General features: G+C 30.8%; 1 protein-coding gene across 1 annotated transcript in view; it reads right to left on the reverse strand.

Moving 5' to 3' along the window:
* The window catches only part of SI (sucrase-isomaltase), a gene marked incomplete at its 5' end in the record, with an annotated part of 99,725 nt that overhangs the window by 42,875 nt on the left and 43,580 nt on the right, over positions 1–13,270 (reverse strand). The window contains 7 exons of the mRNA XM_082654363.1: positions 2,778–2,933; positions 4,667–4,837; positions 5,800–5,849; positions 8,277–8,365; positions 10,304–10,428; positions 11,550–11,606; positions 12,380–12,464. Coding sequence (XP_082510489.1) covers positions 2,778–2,933; positions 4,667–4,837; positions 5,800–5,849; positions 8,277–8,365; positions 10,304–10,428; positions 11,550–11,606; positions 12,380–12,464 — 733 coding nt within the window. The remainder of the gene's footprint in view (positions 1–2,777; positions 2,934–4,666; positions 4,838–5,799; positions 5,850–8,276; positions 8,366–10,303; positions 10,429–11,549; positions 11,607–12,379; positions 12,465–13,270) is intronic.

Below are 13,270 nucleotides of genomic sequence, written 5' to 3' on the forward strand. Positions count from 1 at the left end.
CATTTTCTTTGTTTTCAACCTACTTCTTTTACAATTTGTTCTCAGTCTCTTTTCTGGTTCCTTATCACTTCCCTGAGTCTAAATGTTGGATGATTCAGGGTTTAGTTTTTGACTTTTCCCTTTTCTATTCAAGCTCATTCCTTTGATGATGTCCTCTCATCACATGATTTTAAACACTGTATATATGCTGACTCTAAATTTTAGATCTTACCAATGATATAAAATTTTCAGTTTCATTAGTTTACATCTCACAGTTGGAAAACTGCACTTGGATTTGTACTGAGTACCTCAACCTTAATTTGTCTAAATCTTAACTCTTTCCCTCCATGTTCGTTTCCGCACAGTTTTGTCAATCTTTGTTACTATCAACTTTCTTTTTTCCAGCTGTTTAAACCAAAAACTTGAAGTCATTTTTACTCTTCTCTCATATTCTATATCCAATCAAGGAACAACACATTTTGGCTTTATCTTAAAAATATGCAGAAAAGTCAAACACTTATTACTAATTCTACCATTACCACTGTGGCTCAATCTACCAATATTTTATTTTGATTACTGTAACAGCCTCTTTCCTGGTCTCCCTGCCTTATTCTTCTAACAGTCTGTTCTCAACACAGAAGCCATTATGGTCTTATTAAGATGGAAATTTAATTTTCTCATTCATCTTTTCAAAACTCTCCAGAAGTATTCTATCTCAGAGTAAAAATCTTAATCCTAAAAATGGTCTAAGTAATTGATCTACATTATTTGTTCCCATATGTCTATAATTTCATCTTCTGCTGTTCTTCCATTCACTCATTCTGTTTCAGACACGATGGCCTCCTTGCTGTTTGTGGACTATACCAGGTACATTCTTACTTCAGATGTACTTCAGGTTGATGTATTTTCTTTATGGAATATTATTCCTTCCTTTCTTTCTTTCAACTCTTTTAACAAATGCCACCTTCTCAAAGAAACCTTCTGTGTACAATCATTAAAGTAACACCACTGTCATTCTCCGTCCCCCTTCTCCTTTTCTGCTTTATTGTTCTCCATAATACTTATCTAACATAAAACATAATTTTTTAGGTTATCTATTTGTTTTCCCACACTAGAATATAAACTCTATCAGGGAAGAGGGTTTTGTTTATTTTCTTCGTCTAGAACAGTGCCTAGAACAAAGTAGTTCTCAAGAATTTGTTAAATGGATCAATGAATAAACAGGATGGTCTAAAGAAACATAAATTTTCTAAATCATCATATTTAATGGACTTCTAATGTTAAAGCTTCACTTGTTTGACTTAAAAATCTATAAGGTGTTGAATAGTAATAGTAATGGGAAAAATAAAGTTTTCACATTTTCTTATTAGAAGTTATTGGAGCTTTAGTACCCATCATTTATATTCATTTTTTTAACTTTTATATTGGAGTATAGTTGATTAACAAGGTTGTGTTAGTTTCAGTTGATAATGAGAGGAAGTGACCACGCACTGAATGCAATGGAGAATGGGTATGGATTTGAATGAAGAGTTGGAATTTAAAAAGAAGATTTTGGAGGCATATTGGAAAGATACTTCACTATTTGGCTTTTATTGATTTCATTATCATTTCTCCTCCTCACTTCTTTTCTTCAATTCTTCCATAAACTTTCCTAATGGTAAAGATTATGTTACTTCATCAAGCAATGGAGAGGAATGAGGGCCATTTCTCTGGTGGCAGAGATTCTATATATTCCCTCATATAAGTGCAGACATTTCTGGGAAGTTGCTGGCAGATGTGTCTAGACTCTTCTCAGTGTTATAACACATGCATTTAATTTATTGATTATATGAAATAATTTCTTTTTTTGCTGACAAAACCCAATGATGTAACCAAAAGTTCAGAATTTAAAAAATAAAATGAGTGTAGCAAGAGGGGACTTTTCCCATATCCCTTTCTGTAAAAATGTCTACTATCAATGACCATCATTGTTGTTGAAAATATTTTTCTTTTAATTAATTTATTTTATTTATTTATTTTTGGCTGCATTGGATCTTTGTTGCTGTGTCTGGGCTTTCTCTAGTTGCGGTGAGCGGGGGCTACTCTTCCTTGTGGTGCACAGGCCTCTAATTGTGGTGGCCTCTCGTTGAGAGAACAGGATCTAGGTGTGCAGGCCCCAGTAGTTGTGGCATGCAGACTCAGTAGTTGTGGCTCACAGACTCTAGAGCGCAGGATCAGCAGTTGTGGCACACGGGCCTAGCTACTCCACGGCACGTGGGATCTTCCGGGGCCAGAGCTTGAACCCGTGTGCCCTGCATTGGCAGGCGGATTCCTAACCACTGCACCACCAGGGAAGCCCTGTTCTTGAAAGTTTGACCAAAATTACTGGCAGAAATTGTCACCTCTTAGTGGAACAGATACAGCCCATCAATCAATTTCAGAAATTTTAATAACTTGAGACAATGCTTTTGAAACACTACTCCCTACTGGCATAATACCTTGCTCAATTAAGCTAGTCAGCCACAACTAACATCTAACAAAGTGCAACAAATAGAGTTCTAGTTTATTAAATAAAGTAATACTATCCAAAATGCCTGGAAAGCAACTTACACATCCATTTAGTCTGGCTTTTACTAAATTATGTCTTTGGAGAATTAAGATAAAGATAAATTATCTATTAGAAGTCCTAATTTCAAATTCCAAATGCTTCTCTAGATGAATTTAGTTTATATGCTGTAGAATTAAAATTATAATATATACAGTTTACTTTGAAATGTTTATGTGAAAGCCTTATCTTGAATAATTAAAATTCTTATTACCGTTTCCCATAAGCAGCCACGTTCTTCACAGCGTTGTTTAGTTGCAATGTCTGCATCTGGATAACAAGTAAACTTTTCAGCTTCCAAGAAAGTTTGATCCCATTGAACAGTAAAGTTTCTTCCAAGGTTAAACATGAGATTGTAAATTAGTAGATTCTTTGAAGAGAAAGAAAACATTAAAATATTTCTGACCACTGGACAATTTAAAAATACTTAACATTTTTAAAATGCAGCAACCCCACAGCAATTCTTCAAATCAAATCATTAATAATTTTAATATAATACTAAAAGAAAGAATAGAAAAGAAAAAACATGGCATGCCACTGAAATAGCTAGAATCTCAAGAGTTCTCAAAACTATGAGAAATTATAGAATACTAATAAAAAACATTATCTTTAAATCCAGATGTGTTCAATTCTCAGTTCTGATACTTAATGCTCATGAATCTGGGGAAATTATCTACTCTGTTTTATCTTCAATTTCCTCCTCCTGTAAAATGGAGATAATGAATAAATGATCTGTGAAATTTAAAACACCTGGCATTATGCTTGGGGCATACCAGGTATGAAATAAATAGTAGTCCCCTCAATGAAGAAAAAGGGAAGAAAATGTTGACCACTTTGATTGATTTGGAGGCTCCCAGAGTCAGAGGAGGGGAATATTATTTATTTATTTTCCTAATTTTATCCACTGCTTATAATATTTGAGGGACAAGTTAGAGAGGAGATAACATGGTATTATGCAAAAAGAAAAAAAAGTGAAAGGATAGTGTCCAAGAACAGGAGAATTAGAAAGATGTATCTATAAGTGTCTTTGTAAATCTTTACATTAGCATAAAAATAGAAACAGATATAAACTGGGATTGTAAAAACATATAATAAAACAATTTTGTATTATGCCCACTTGATAATCTTTGTTAGAGTCATAAAGTTCTCAATAAGCCTGTATTATTTATTGATTAGTTCTTATAGTCCTAGGAATATATACATTATAGTATACTTACTAATAAAAAATAATTAACCAATACATATCTTTATGGAAATTCCTAAGTGAAAAACTGGGCCAGAGGACTTAGAAGCTAGACAAAAATACTCTAAAAATTGTCCTACATCTCAATTTAGAATTTATGCTAACATTACTAATATTTAGGAATATAGGAATGGTAGAAAAGTAAATGCCAATAAATATCACTTCCATGTTTTAAATTATTTTTGTCTAACATTTTAAATAATTAATTTTTTACCTGAAGCAACATTATGATTAAATATGACATTTTACATATGAGGAAGCTGAGATAATGAGAGATTAATTTACTGTGTTTAAATGCACAGACTGCAGGGCTGCAATTTGAGCCCAATTCTATTACTCCTTTTCCCCCTCTAGTACACTTGTTAAACAAGGCAAGAACGAGGATAAGAAAGGGACTACTTGAAGGGGAGACTGTAAACAAAAATTTGAAAGAGAAGTACAAGATATATTGAGGACAAAGGGAGTTCATGAAAGAAGTAGAGAGAATTGAAGAAATGGATTCAATCATTACCTTAAGAAGTCTTAAATGAGAAGGTAAAACTTTTAGATTCTTTATCGTATGCAGTAGGTAAGAGTTCAGGATAGGAGAATGGTATCAAAAAATATATTAGAAAGGCATACATAAGTGATACACAAGATAAAATTAAATAGAGAGGGAGAAGTAGTATCAGTTCACCTTAAGGTTGATATCTCAACATAAATTGAGATAACCTAAAATGGAATATTGCCAGCAAAAGGAAAAGAAAAGAAAGATATGTAATGAAGAACAAAAAAAAATCACAAAACCAAGAGCCTGAATGGTTATATAATGTTAAATATGAGAGTATGTGATAACTAAAATATTTTAAGATTGTATTTACCTGGTTGGAAATATCATAAGTGAAATTGTAGTGAGCTCTCATTGGTTGATTATCTTCCATCACTGAAACTTCTGTAACAGTGTCTATCAACCCAAGGATTTTTATAGTCTCAAATGCTAAAGTGGTTCCTTCCTGGTATGACGAATGTGTGCATATAACATCTAATTTGTTCTGAAAAATGTATATAATATTATATATCAAGTAGAAGGTCATTGGATACAAATTAGAAATGAAAAGTGTATTTATACTGATTAAATCTTACAGTTCTAAAAATGTATAAACTATAGTTTTTACTAAATAAAAATAATTAACCAATACATACTTTAATGAAAATTGCTAAGTGAAAAACTTTAGACAAGAGAGCTTAGGAATTAGCCAAAATTCTAAGAAAATGTTCTACATCTCACATAATTTAGAATTTATTTATGCTGATAATACTAATAAATTAGTATTATTTAGTATTAAATTATAGCATTATTTGGTATTTAATAATATAGTATAATAAGAAAAGAACCAATCATCTATCCCTCCATTCCCAACAGCTCTTCACATCAAAGTACCCTATATAAATACACTTATTAGTAACTCTTTAAAATTGTCTTTTATACATGCTCTAAAATTATTTTCAGAGATAAATTATGCATGACGCAAATCATGTATATTCCTTCTCATTCTCTTCATTGGTGAAGAATAAATTATCTTTGGCAAAAAAGAATATATGAAGAAATCTAACTTCTACAAAAAGCATTGCTACTAATTATTCAAAATTTAATCTTGTGCATAGCTTTTTCATTTTCACCCCAAATCCATGACAGTCACTGCTGTGATTGGTATATTAAAACATTTTCAAATATGTTGAGATTATTTTCCCAGGACATAGTGCTTAAACCAGACATAGTGCTACAAGAAGTCTGAAGATTTCTGTGCATCAATTTCATCAACAGAAACTCATCTATTACATTGAAATATAAAAATTTAAGGTAATTCATATATAATTTAATAATTTAAATTGAACAATTTATTTTGTTTCTTTCCACTGATTTCTGGAGAGAAATGTAACATCATTCCAAAAGGCACAATCTAGACATTAACAAGGTATTATATTTAGCTATGTGTTCAAGGAGAATGCTTACATTAGAAACTGAAAATGTATATAAAATGTAGTTGCCATTTTGGATGGTATCTGAAATGGTGAAAAAAAAAGTTATCAGATCAAAATGTAATGTTAAATTCTGTTTTATTTTTACAGTTAGACAACACAGGGAATTTTTTTAAATAGATATTATTTATTAATGAAGCAAATTAAACAGATTATTCTTTTAAATTAAGGTTCTTAATTATCTTTAAATGAAACTATTTTGGTAGTTTATTTTCCCAGGAAGTAAAGGTAGTGAATGCATCTTTGCCCAGTTTGATTTTTCAAGGACTGCTAAAATAGTTCTGGAAATTCAGAGAGCACAAAACTTGTAGTAAAATATATATAATTATAACTATTTTTTGAATGATATTTTATCTCTTTTTAGTAAACTGTGGAACATTCAGTTTATTTTGGGAAGCCATGGCACACCACAATTTTGGTTCGCATCTTTCAGTGTGTTTTTTCATTATTTGAAGAATGAGTGAATGTGGAGACATTAAAGTTTCAAATAAACTTTAATGAGAAAAATTGAAGAAAGCAATTATTTTCTGCATGATATATGTAACAATGTAACATAACTTTTTATCAACATGTTTCTTTAACAGGGAACTAAAGATTATAACTAAAATAATTAGGAAGAAAGAGTGGAAAAAATAAAGGGAATACTAGGATTTATATACAATACTTTGAATAACATTAATTTACTTAAAATTTTAATCCTAGGAAATAAAAATAGAGTCAGAACCCAAACTGAAGGTCATTTTATTGTCTTGTGTTTGATTGATTATTCAGAAAATTTTGATTTTAACTTTTTAACACACTTCAGTATATAGATATCATATTAAATGTCTGATTAAATCATAACTCCATATTTTTAACCATTTTATATGAAGTAAATTATCAATATAATTTTTTGCAAGTAGAAAACAGGAATGAATTTGGAAATATTTATATAATCTGAGAAATGAGAATAACCTTAAAATCAGGTTCCACATGCTACCAATAGAGGTATTATCTCAACAACATTCTTTACCTGATGATTACAAAACAATTTACTTCTGCTGCAATCCTCTCTTACAGAATTTCTATGTAGTAAATGCTTTGAATCTATTCTCAGGGCAGAGCTCACCCTAGTGTGTTTGACTCTAAGGTATTTGAGAAAGAGGGAGAAGGCTGGTGTGCTGGCGTATAATGAGAAATGGAGAATGGTAGAGCACAGTGTGTGTGCATGAGTGTGTGTGCGTGTGTGTGTAAAATGTGCAGGACATAGTGAATGCCCTAGGTCTTGGTAAAGACTGTGGCTCTTAATTGAGTAAAATGGAGAATTGATACAGGGTTTTGAGCAGAAGTGTAATGATTTGAATCATCTTTTAAAGGGATCACTCTATCTGCTGGTTGGTAAATAGAATGTAAAAAAGGGGGATTGACAAGAGCTATTGACCTAAAGACCAGTTAGGGAGCTATTGCAGTAATTAAAATGAAAAGTAGTGATGATAATGGTGGAGTTTATGAGAGAAGCAAGATCAAGGTGGAACCAAGAGAAATTCCTAGGTTGTGACAGACAAGAGTGAACTCTAAAGTTTTTGGCATCTTGCAGAGATGAAATTACCATCAACTGACAAGGGGAAGACAATATATCTGGCGGAGCAGATATATTGTGGTAATCTACATATTCATAGGAGATAAGACTTAAAAAAGAACAGAATTTTTTTCATAGATTCCATATTTTCAAAATTGTAAGAGAGCACACCAATACATAGGCTATTTCTTGGAGTTAATTTAGAGATATTTGGATGTTTCATATACTATAGACAAAGGCATATAGGGCATTCTTTAATATATCTGAAAAGTAGTGAGCTATAATAGAAGGTAAACTATAATTTTTTATACGTACATATATAAAACACATACCTAAAAATATATATATATACTTTTTCAGATTCTTGTCCATTATAGTTCATTAAAAGATATTGAATATAGTTCCCTGTGCTATATATTAGGTCCTTGTTGTTTATCTATTTATATATACAGTATTGTGTATTTGTTAACCCCAAACTCCCAATTTATCCCTCCCCAGCTACATTAATTAACTAAAGCCTTAATATTGGTTTTCTTTTACAGTAATAAAACTTTAGTTTTAACCACTATAATCATATAAGATAGTTGAAAATAGGATGCAAGTTATACATCTGTGAATTTATTAACTATTTTAATTTTTATACAGTAATCTAATAAGATATTTATATTTGTCAAAGACTTTTTATGATAAACCAAAAGATAAAAATATTGTAATTAAATATATATAATTTAAATACCAATGTTAAATTTCATAAAGTAACCTAAAATCTTAAGATAGATATAAAACAGCAATTAAAAATTAAAACTTGTGATATTTTTGTTTAATTTTATAATAAAGGCAAAACTTCCCATCATTAAAATGAACATTTAAAAGCATATCACTTTGAAACTTACCTTTAGTTTCTCCATCATCCCAGAAAAAGTCTCCTTTTGCTTTGTTATCTTCATCTAAAGCAACTATAAGTCCTAGAGGGTTATTTCGGCTGTTAAGTAAGTTTGGGTGCATATATGATTAAAAATAAATGTATAGCGAAATATCTTATAAATAAATCCATTTCAACATAAGGGACTTGGAGGAGTTCTGCATTCACATGAGAACACTGATATTAATAAAATTCATGTCTATACTTATTAGTAATTTATCAATGAGAAAAATAATTCATATGCTTAGAAAATAAATGAAAGGAATAAATACAATACGAAGGGCTTCCCTGGTGGCACAGTGGTTAAGAATCTGCTTGCCAATGCAGAGGACACAGTTTCGAGGCCTGGTCTGGGAAGATCCCACATTCCGGGAGGCAACAAAGCCCGTGTACCACAAATACTGAGTCTGCTCTCTAGAGCCTGTGAGCCACACTACTGAGCCCACATGCCACAACTACTGAAGCATGTGTGCATACAGCCTGTGCTCCAAAACAAGAGAAGCCACTGCAATGAGAAGCCCATGCACCACAATGAAGAGTAGCCCCCACCCACGCTTGCTGCAACTAGAGAAAGCCCACGCACAGCAACTGAAGACCCAATGCAGCCAAAAATAAATTACTTAATTAAATTAATTTAAAAATGTACAATATGGAATTTCTTGGGGGCCAAGACACCATCAAAATTGAAACGGTATAAAAATATTTCAATTCAAACAACAAAATTAAATATATCTTATAATTGCTCAATTCAACATGTATTTGCCACATACACATTAACCCTAAATTGCAGTGTACCCAGGTTACAAAACAATGAAAAGCACTATAAAATAAAATTTTAAATGCTAAGTGGAATCTCTAATAGTCTTACAAATGAAGCTAATTCTATCATGTGAAATGAAACATGATGAATATTTTTTTAGTTATATATTGCTATAGGTTTTTAAACTTAAAATGAGGCTATACAGTCCAGGTAACTGCTCTATACATAATACATTCCTTCCAACATGCACTCATCCAAGTGTATGTTTCTCTTGTTCAATACAGCTCTAGAGTATAACCAATTATTTTGAGAACATCGTCACGAAACAGTTACAATATGAAAGTGATCAATTCTAGAAAACAAAAATAATTAAGTTACTAACACACATCCATTCACTTATTAATTTGTTCCTTCAACAAATATTTAGAGAAAATCAGGAGCCTATTCCATAATAGGCTGACACTACTATTGGTTTGGGGACTAAAGCAGTGAAAAGTCAAGTCTCTGCCTTCATGGAGTTTATAGTCTGGGGGAGTAGAAACACTACATATAAGAAAAAGTAAAAATATAATTCCAGATATTCTTAATGTTATGAAGAAAATACAGCAGAGTAAGGAATAGATATCTATTGGGGTGTTGTAGACTATGGGGAAATGCATAGATTCAATATGACACATTCTGTCCATGTACCCAGAATGAATGTTGCAAGATAAAGCACCAGAATTTTCAAGTTTCTGCTTTTTTTCTAAATAGTTCTCAAATTTATTCTTACTGAACAACTTAGTTTCTATCTTGTTCTTTACTTAACAAAAATATCTACCTCATTTATTAACTTAAAACGTTTTAGCTGAAAGAAAAACATTGTGACATTTACGTATTGAAAATCCAAATATGTAACAACTGACACTTTAATCAATTATATAACTTAATACTTCATTTTTTATTAAGAATCAGCAATTAACTTTAATTATACATATTCTTTAGAGAATGTCAGTACATTTTGGCATAGGAAATAAATTTCTAATCTATGCTTATTTTTTAAATCAAGAAGTTTGTAGTAATATATATAATTTGATTCTTCTTTTTATAACCATGATGGTTATATGTAGGAAGTCCTTACGTATATCAAATATCTTCTGGTGAAAAAGCTAAATATCAATATTTGATTCTTAATAAAAATGTGAAACATTAAAACTTGAATTATATTTCAGATTTCAGTTAATGCCTTTTCATTTTACCTTGCTGTTGTAGTTACAGCAGGTTGTTGAATGGGGATAATGTAACCTCCTCTAAGATGTAATCCTATTTTGTCTGCTGGAAGATACATATCAACACGTTGTCCTTTCCATGGTCTTTTTGCACCCTAATATTTGGAAGATAAAAATATTTTTTTCATTATTGTAAAGAATTTAAACCCCATTTTACAAGAATTACACATAGAAATAATTCTTACTATGAGAAATTCGTGTCATCTTAGTGAATATTAACATGTCATTTTCTAACTTTTAAAGAAAACTCTTTTTCAGTTTACTGATGAAAGCTGGGTAAAAATAAGTTTGGTTTCACAAAAAAAAATCAACATAGAGCAATCCATTTCCCTTCTACAATAATTAACAATATTCTTAATTAGCACTAATTTTTATTCTTTGTTTTGGTTTAAAGTTAACCATGCCTCTAGAAAGAATTTTTTAAAAATCATTTCTTATAAAAATAAAGGGTTTGGGCTTCCCTGGTGGTGCAGTGGTTGAGAGTCCGCCTGCCGATGCAGGGGACACAGGTTAGTGCCCTGGTCCGGGAAGATCCCACATGCCGCGGAGCGGCTGGGCCCGTGAGCCATGGCCGCTGAGCCTGCGCATCCGGAGCCTGTGCTCCGCAACGGGAGAGGCCACAACGGTGAGAGGCCCGCGTACCACAAAAAAATAAAAAAATAAAAATAAAGGGTCTGCTTAGCAAATATAAGTGCATTACAAAATACTTTCCTTTAAAATAAATATTCTCAGAAGGTCTTGGTCAATTAAAAAAAATAGGTCGTGTGTATGAATACTGCTACGCTGCCTTTTCAAGATTGAGATGAAAATCTTTCCCAAACATTACAATATACATTATAAAAACAAATGTTTAAGATTAGCTTAATACTCAGTTTTCTGGCCATAAGATGAATATGTAAAATAGGGAAATTATTAAAATAAGTTACTACTCCTTAAAATTACTCTTGACCTTTTATTTCCACAATTTAAAATGGATAACTCTACACTAAAGAATATAACTTCGTATTAATCACGTGCAACAAAATATATACTTTCTCACATGCAACAAAATATACACCCGCACAGACTTCCACATTATTAAAATTTGGAATTATTAATTTTTGTAATAATAACAGAACTACTGAAAAAAAGATATGCTGTGTGTTTGGAGTTGTTTCCATGTACAGATGTTGAACAATATGTACTTGTGATCTATTATTATATTAAGGTTACTTACAGTTTCAAAATCATACCAAGTCGCATTAGGGATGTATGCACTCACTGTATCTGCTCCCTAAAATAAACAAGATAATTTATATATAGATATATAGAGATATATATATATTACTTCAATATGTAATGGAAGAGAATCACATCAAATGTTAAGTTGGATTTTCATAGTGAAGCGAAAAGAAACTTCCTTTGTATTGTTATATTCCAATATTTTCTATATATAGTAATCAAAAGGCTATTTTACTAGCTTTAGATATTATAATGTAAAATATTCCTAAAGCAAAGATGAAATGAATTTAAGTGGCAACTAAAATAATGGATACATGCATTTGTATTTGTATTGCTATAATCTACATGGTAATTGTGAGTATGAACACATTCATTTCCGTATATTTCCACTTTTAAATAACAGATAAAAAACATATAACTCATTCAACTATTTTTCAGCATTTTCATATGATCCACTGGTTTTCAAGTTCACCTTTATTTACAATATAGCAAAATTTCAATGTCTATATCTACTTGAATGAGAATTCCTTGTTATACTATAAGATTTGATTTGATGTCATAAATAAATCTTTCCTTTTCAGAAGAATACTAATTTTATACAACTTTTTTCTCCCCAGTACATATTATATATTTGAACAGCATAAATCTACTTAATATATTTATAATTTTTCACAATTTCTTCTGCATTTAGAATTCAATTTAACACTTATCAGGTTGAAGCAGTCTATTGAGTAACATTTATTACCCAGATGTTTTGTAATTTAGTGTGGATTTGATTACACAAAGTTTCCATTAAAATATAAATTTATTAAAATTGTATCCTACCTGTTTCAAGACAGGGGTAATAAGTAATGAGGGGCCCCATAAGAATTGAGTGTCCTCAATCCAGCTATTAGTATCCTCATAAAACCTAAGAACAATGACAATATTTACAATACAAAGATAAAAAATAAGTTTATTCAAATTCTTCATTTGGTTTATGTTTTAAGTTTCTCCCTGGGAATAATTATTGTCTTTAATTTTACTTATTTGATATGTCATTTTGAATCTATAGTTATTACATCCTCATGGTTCATCTGACACTCAAAAAAAGAAGGTAGAAAGGAAGGGAGAGAGGGGAGAAAAGAGGGAGAGAGGGAGAGAGGAAATTCGTTCATTTGGGACTCAAAAAAATCCATCATATATGATAAGGCTCCTTTTTATCTGTAATAAACAACTATTCTGTTTAATTCATTTTTCTCCTGTAAGATAGGTCCATAAAGTACCAGAAATATTTCATATTCTACTTTCCTCCTTTTACACTTTTTTCTTTATAAACTCCCATTTTGACTTGGATTTGAAAGGATCTTTAGTCATTTCTTGAGGAAAGTCCCTGCCTTGGTCAAGAAGTACAAAGACAAGCACAATTCATTGTTTTGTAGCTATACTATACACTATCTATAATTAGTTGATTTTCACAATATATACATGATTATGTTTTCAGTATTCTATATTTAATATTGCTTATTGATATAATTTCTCAAATTATTCCACATATCTTTTTCCTTTTAAGTTCTATGCAGTTCTCACATTTCTAGATTAATCTTGTCCAATTCACCAAATTAATTATATTTATTACTATCATTCCACAGTTAATCAACTTATTTACATAAGTGTAAGAAAAAGCAGTAGAATCTACTTGACATCTTGATTTACCCCTATTAATTTTTCATATGT

The sequence above is a fragment of the Grampus griseus genome, assembly GCF_964374135.1.
Source record: "Grampus griseus genome assembly, chromosome: 5".
NCBI classification, from domain to species: Eukaryota; Metazoa; Chordata; class Mammalia; order Artiodactyla; family Delphinidae; genus Grampus; species Grampus griseus.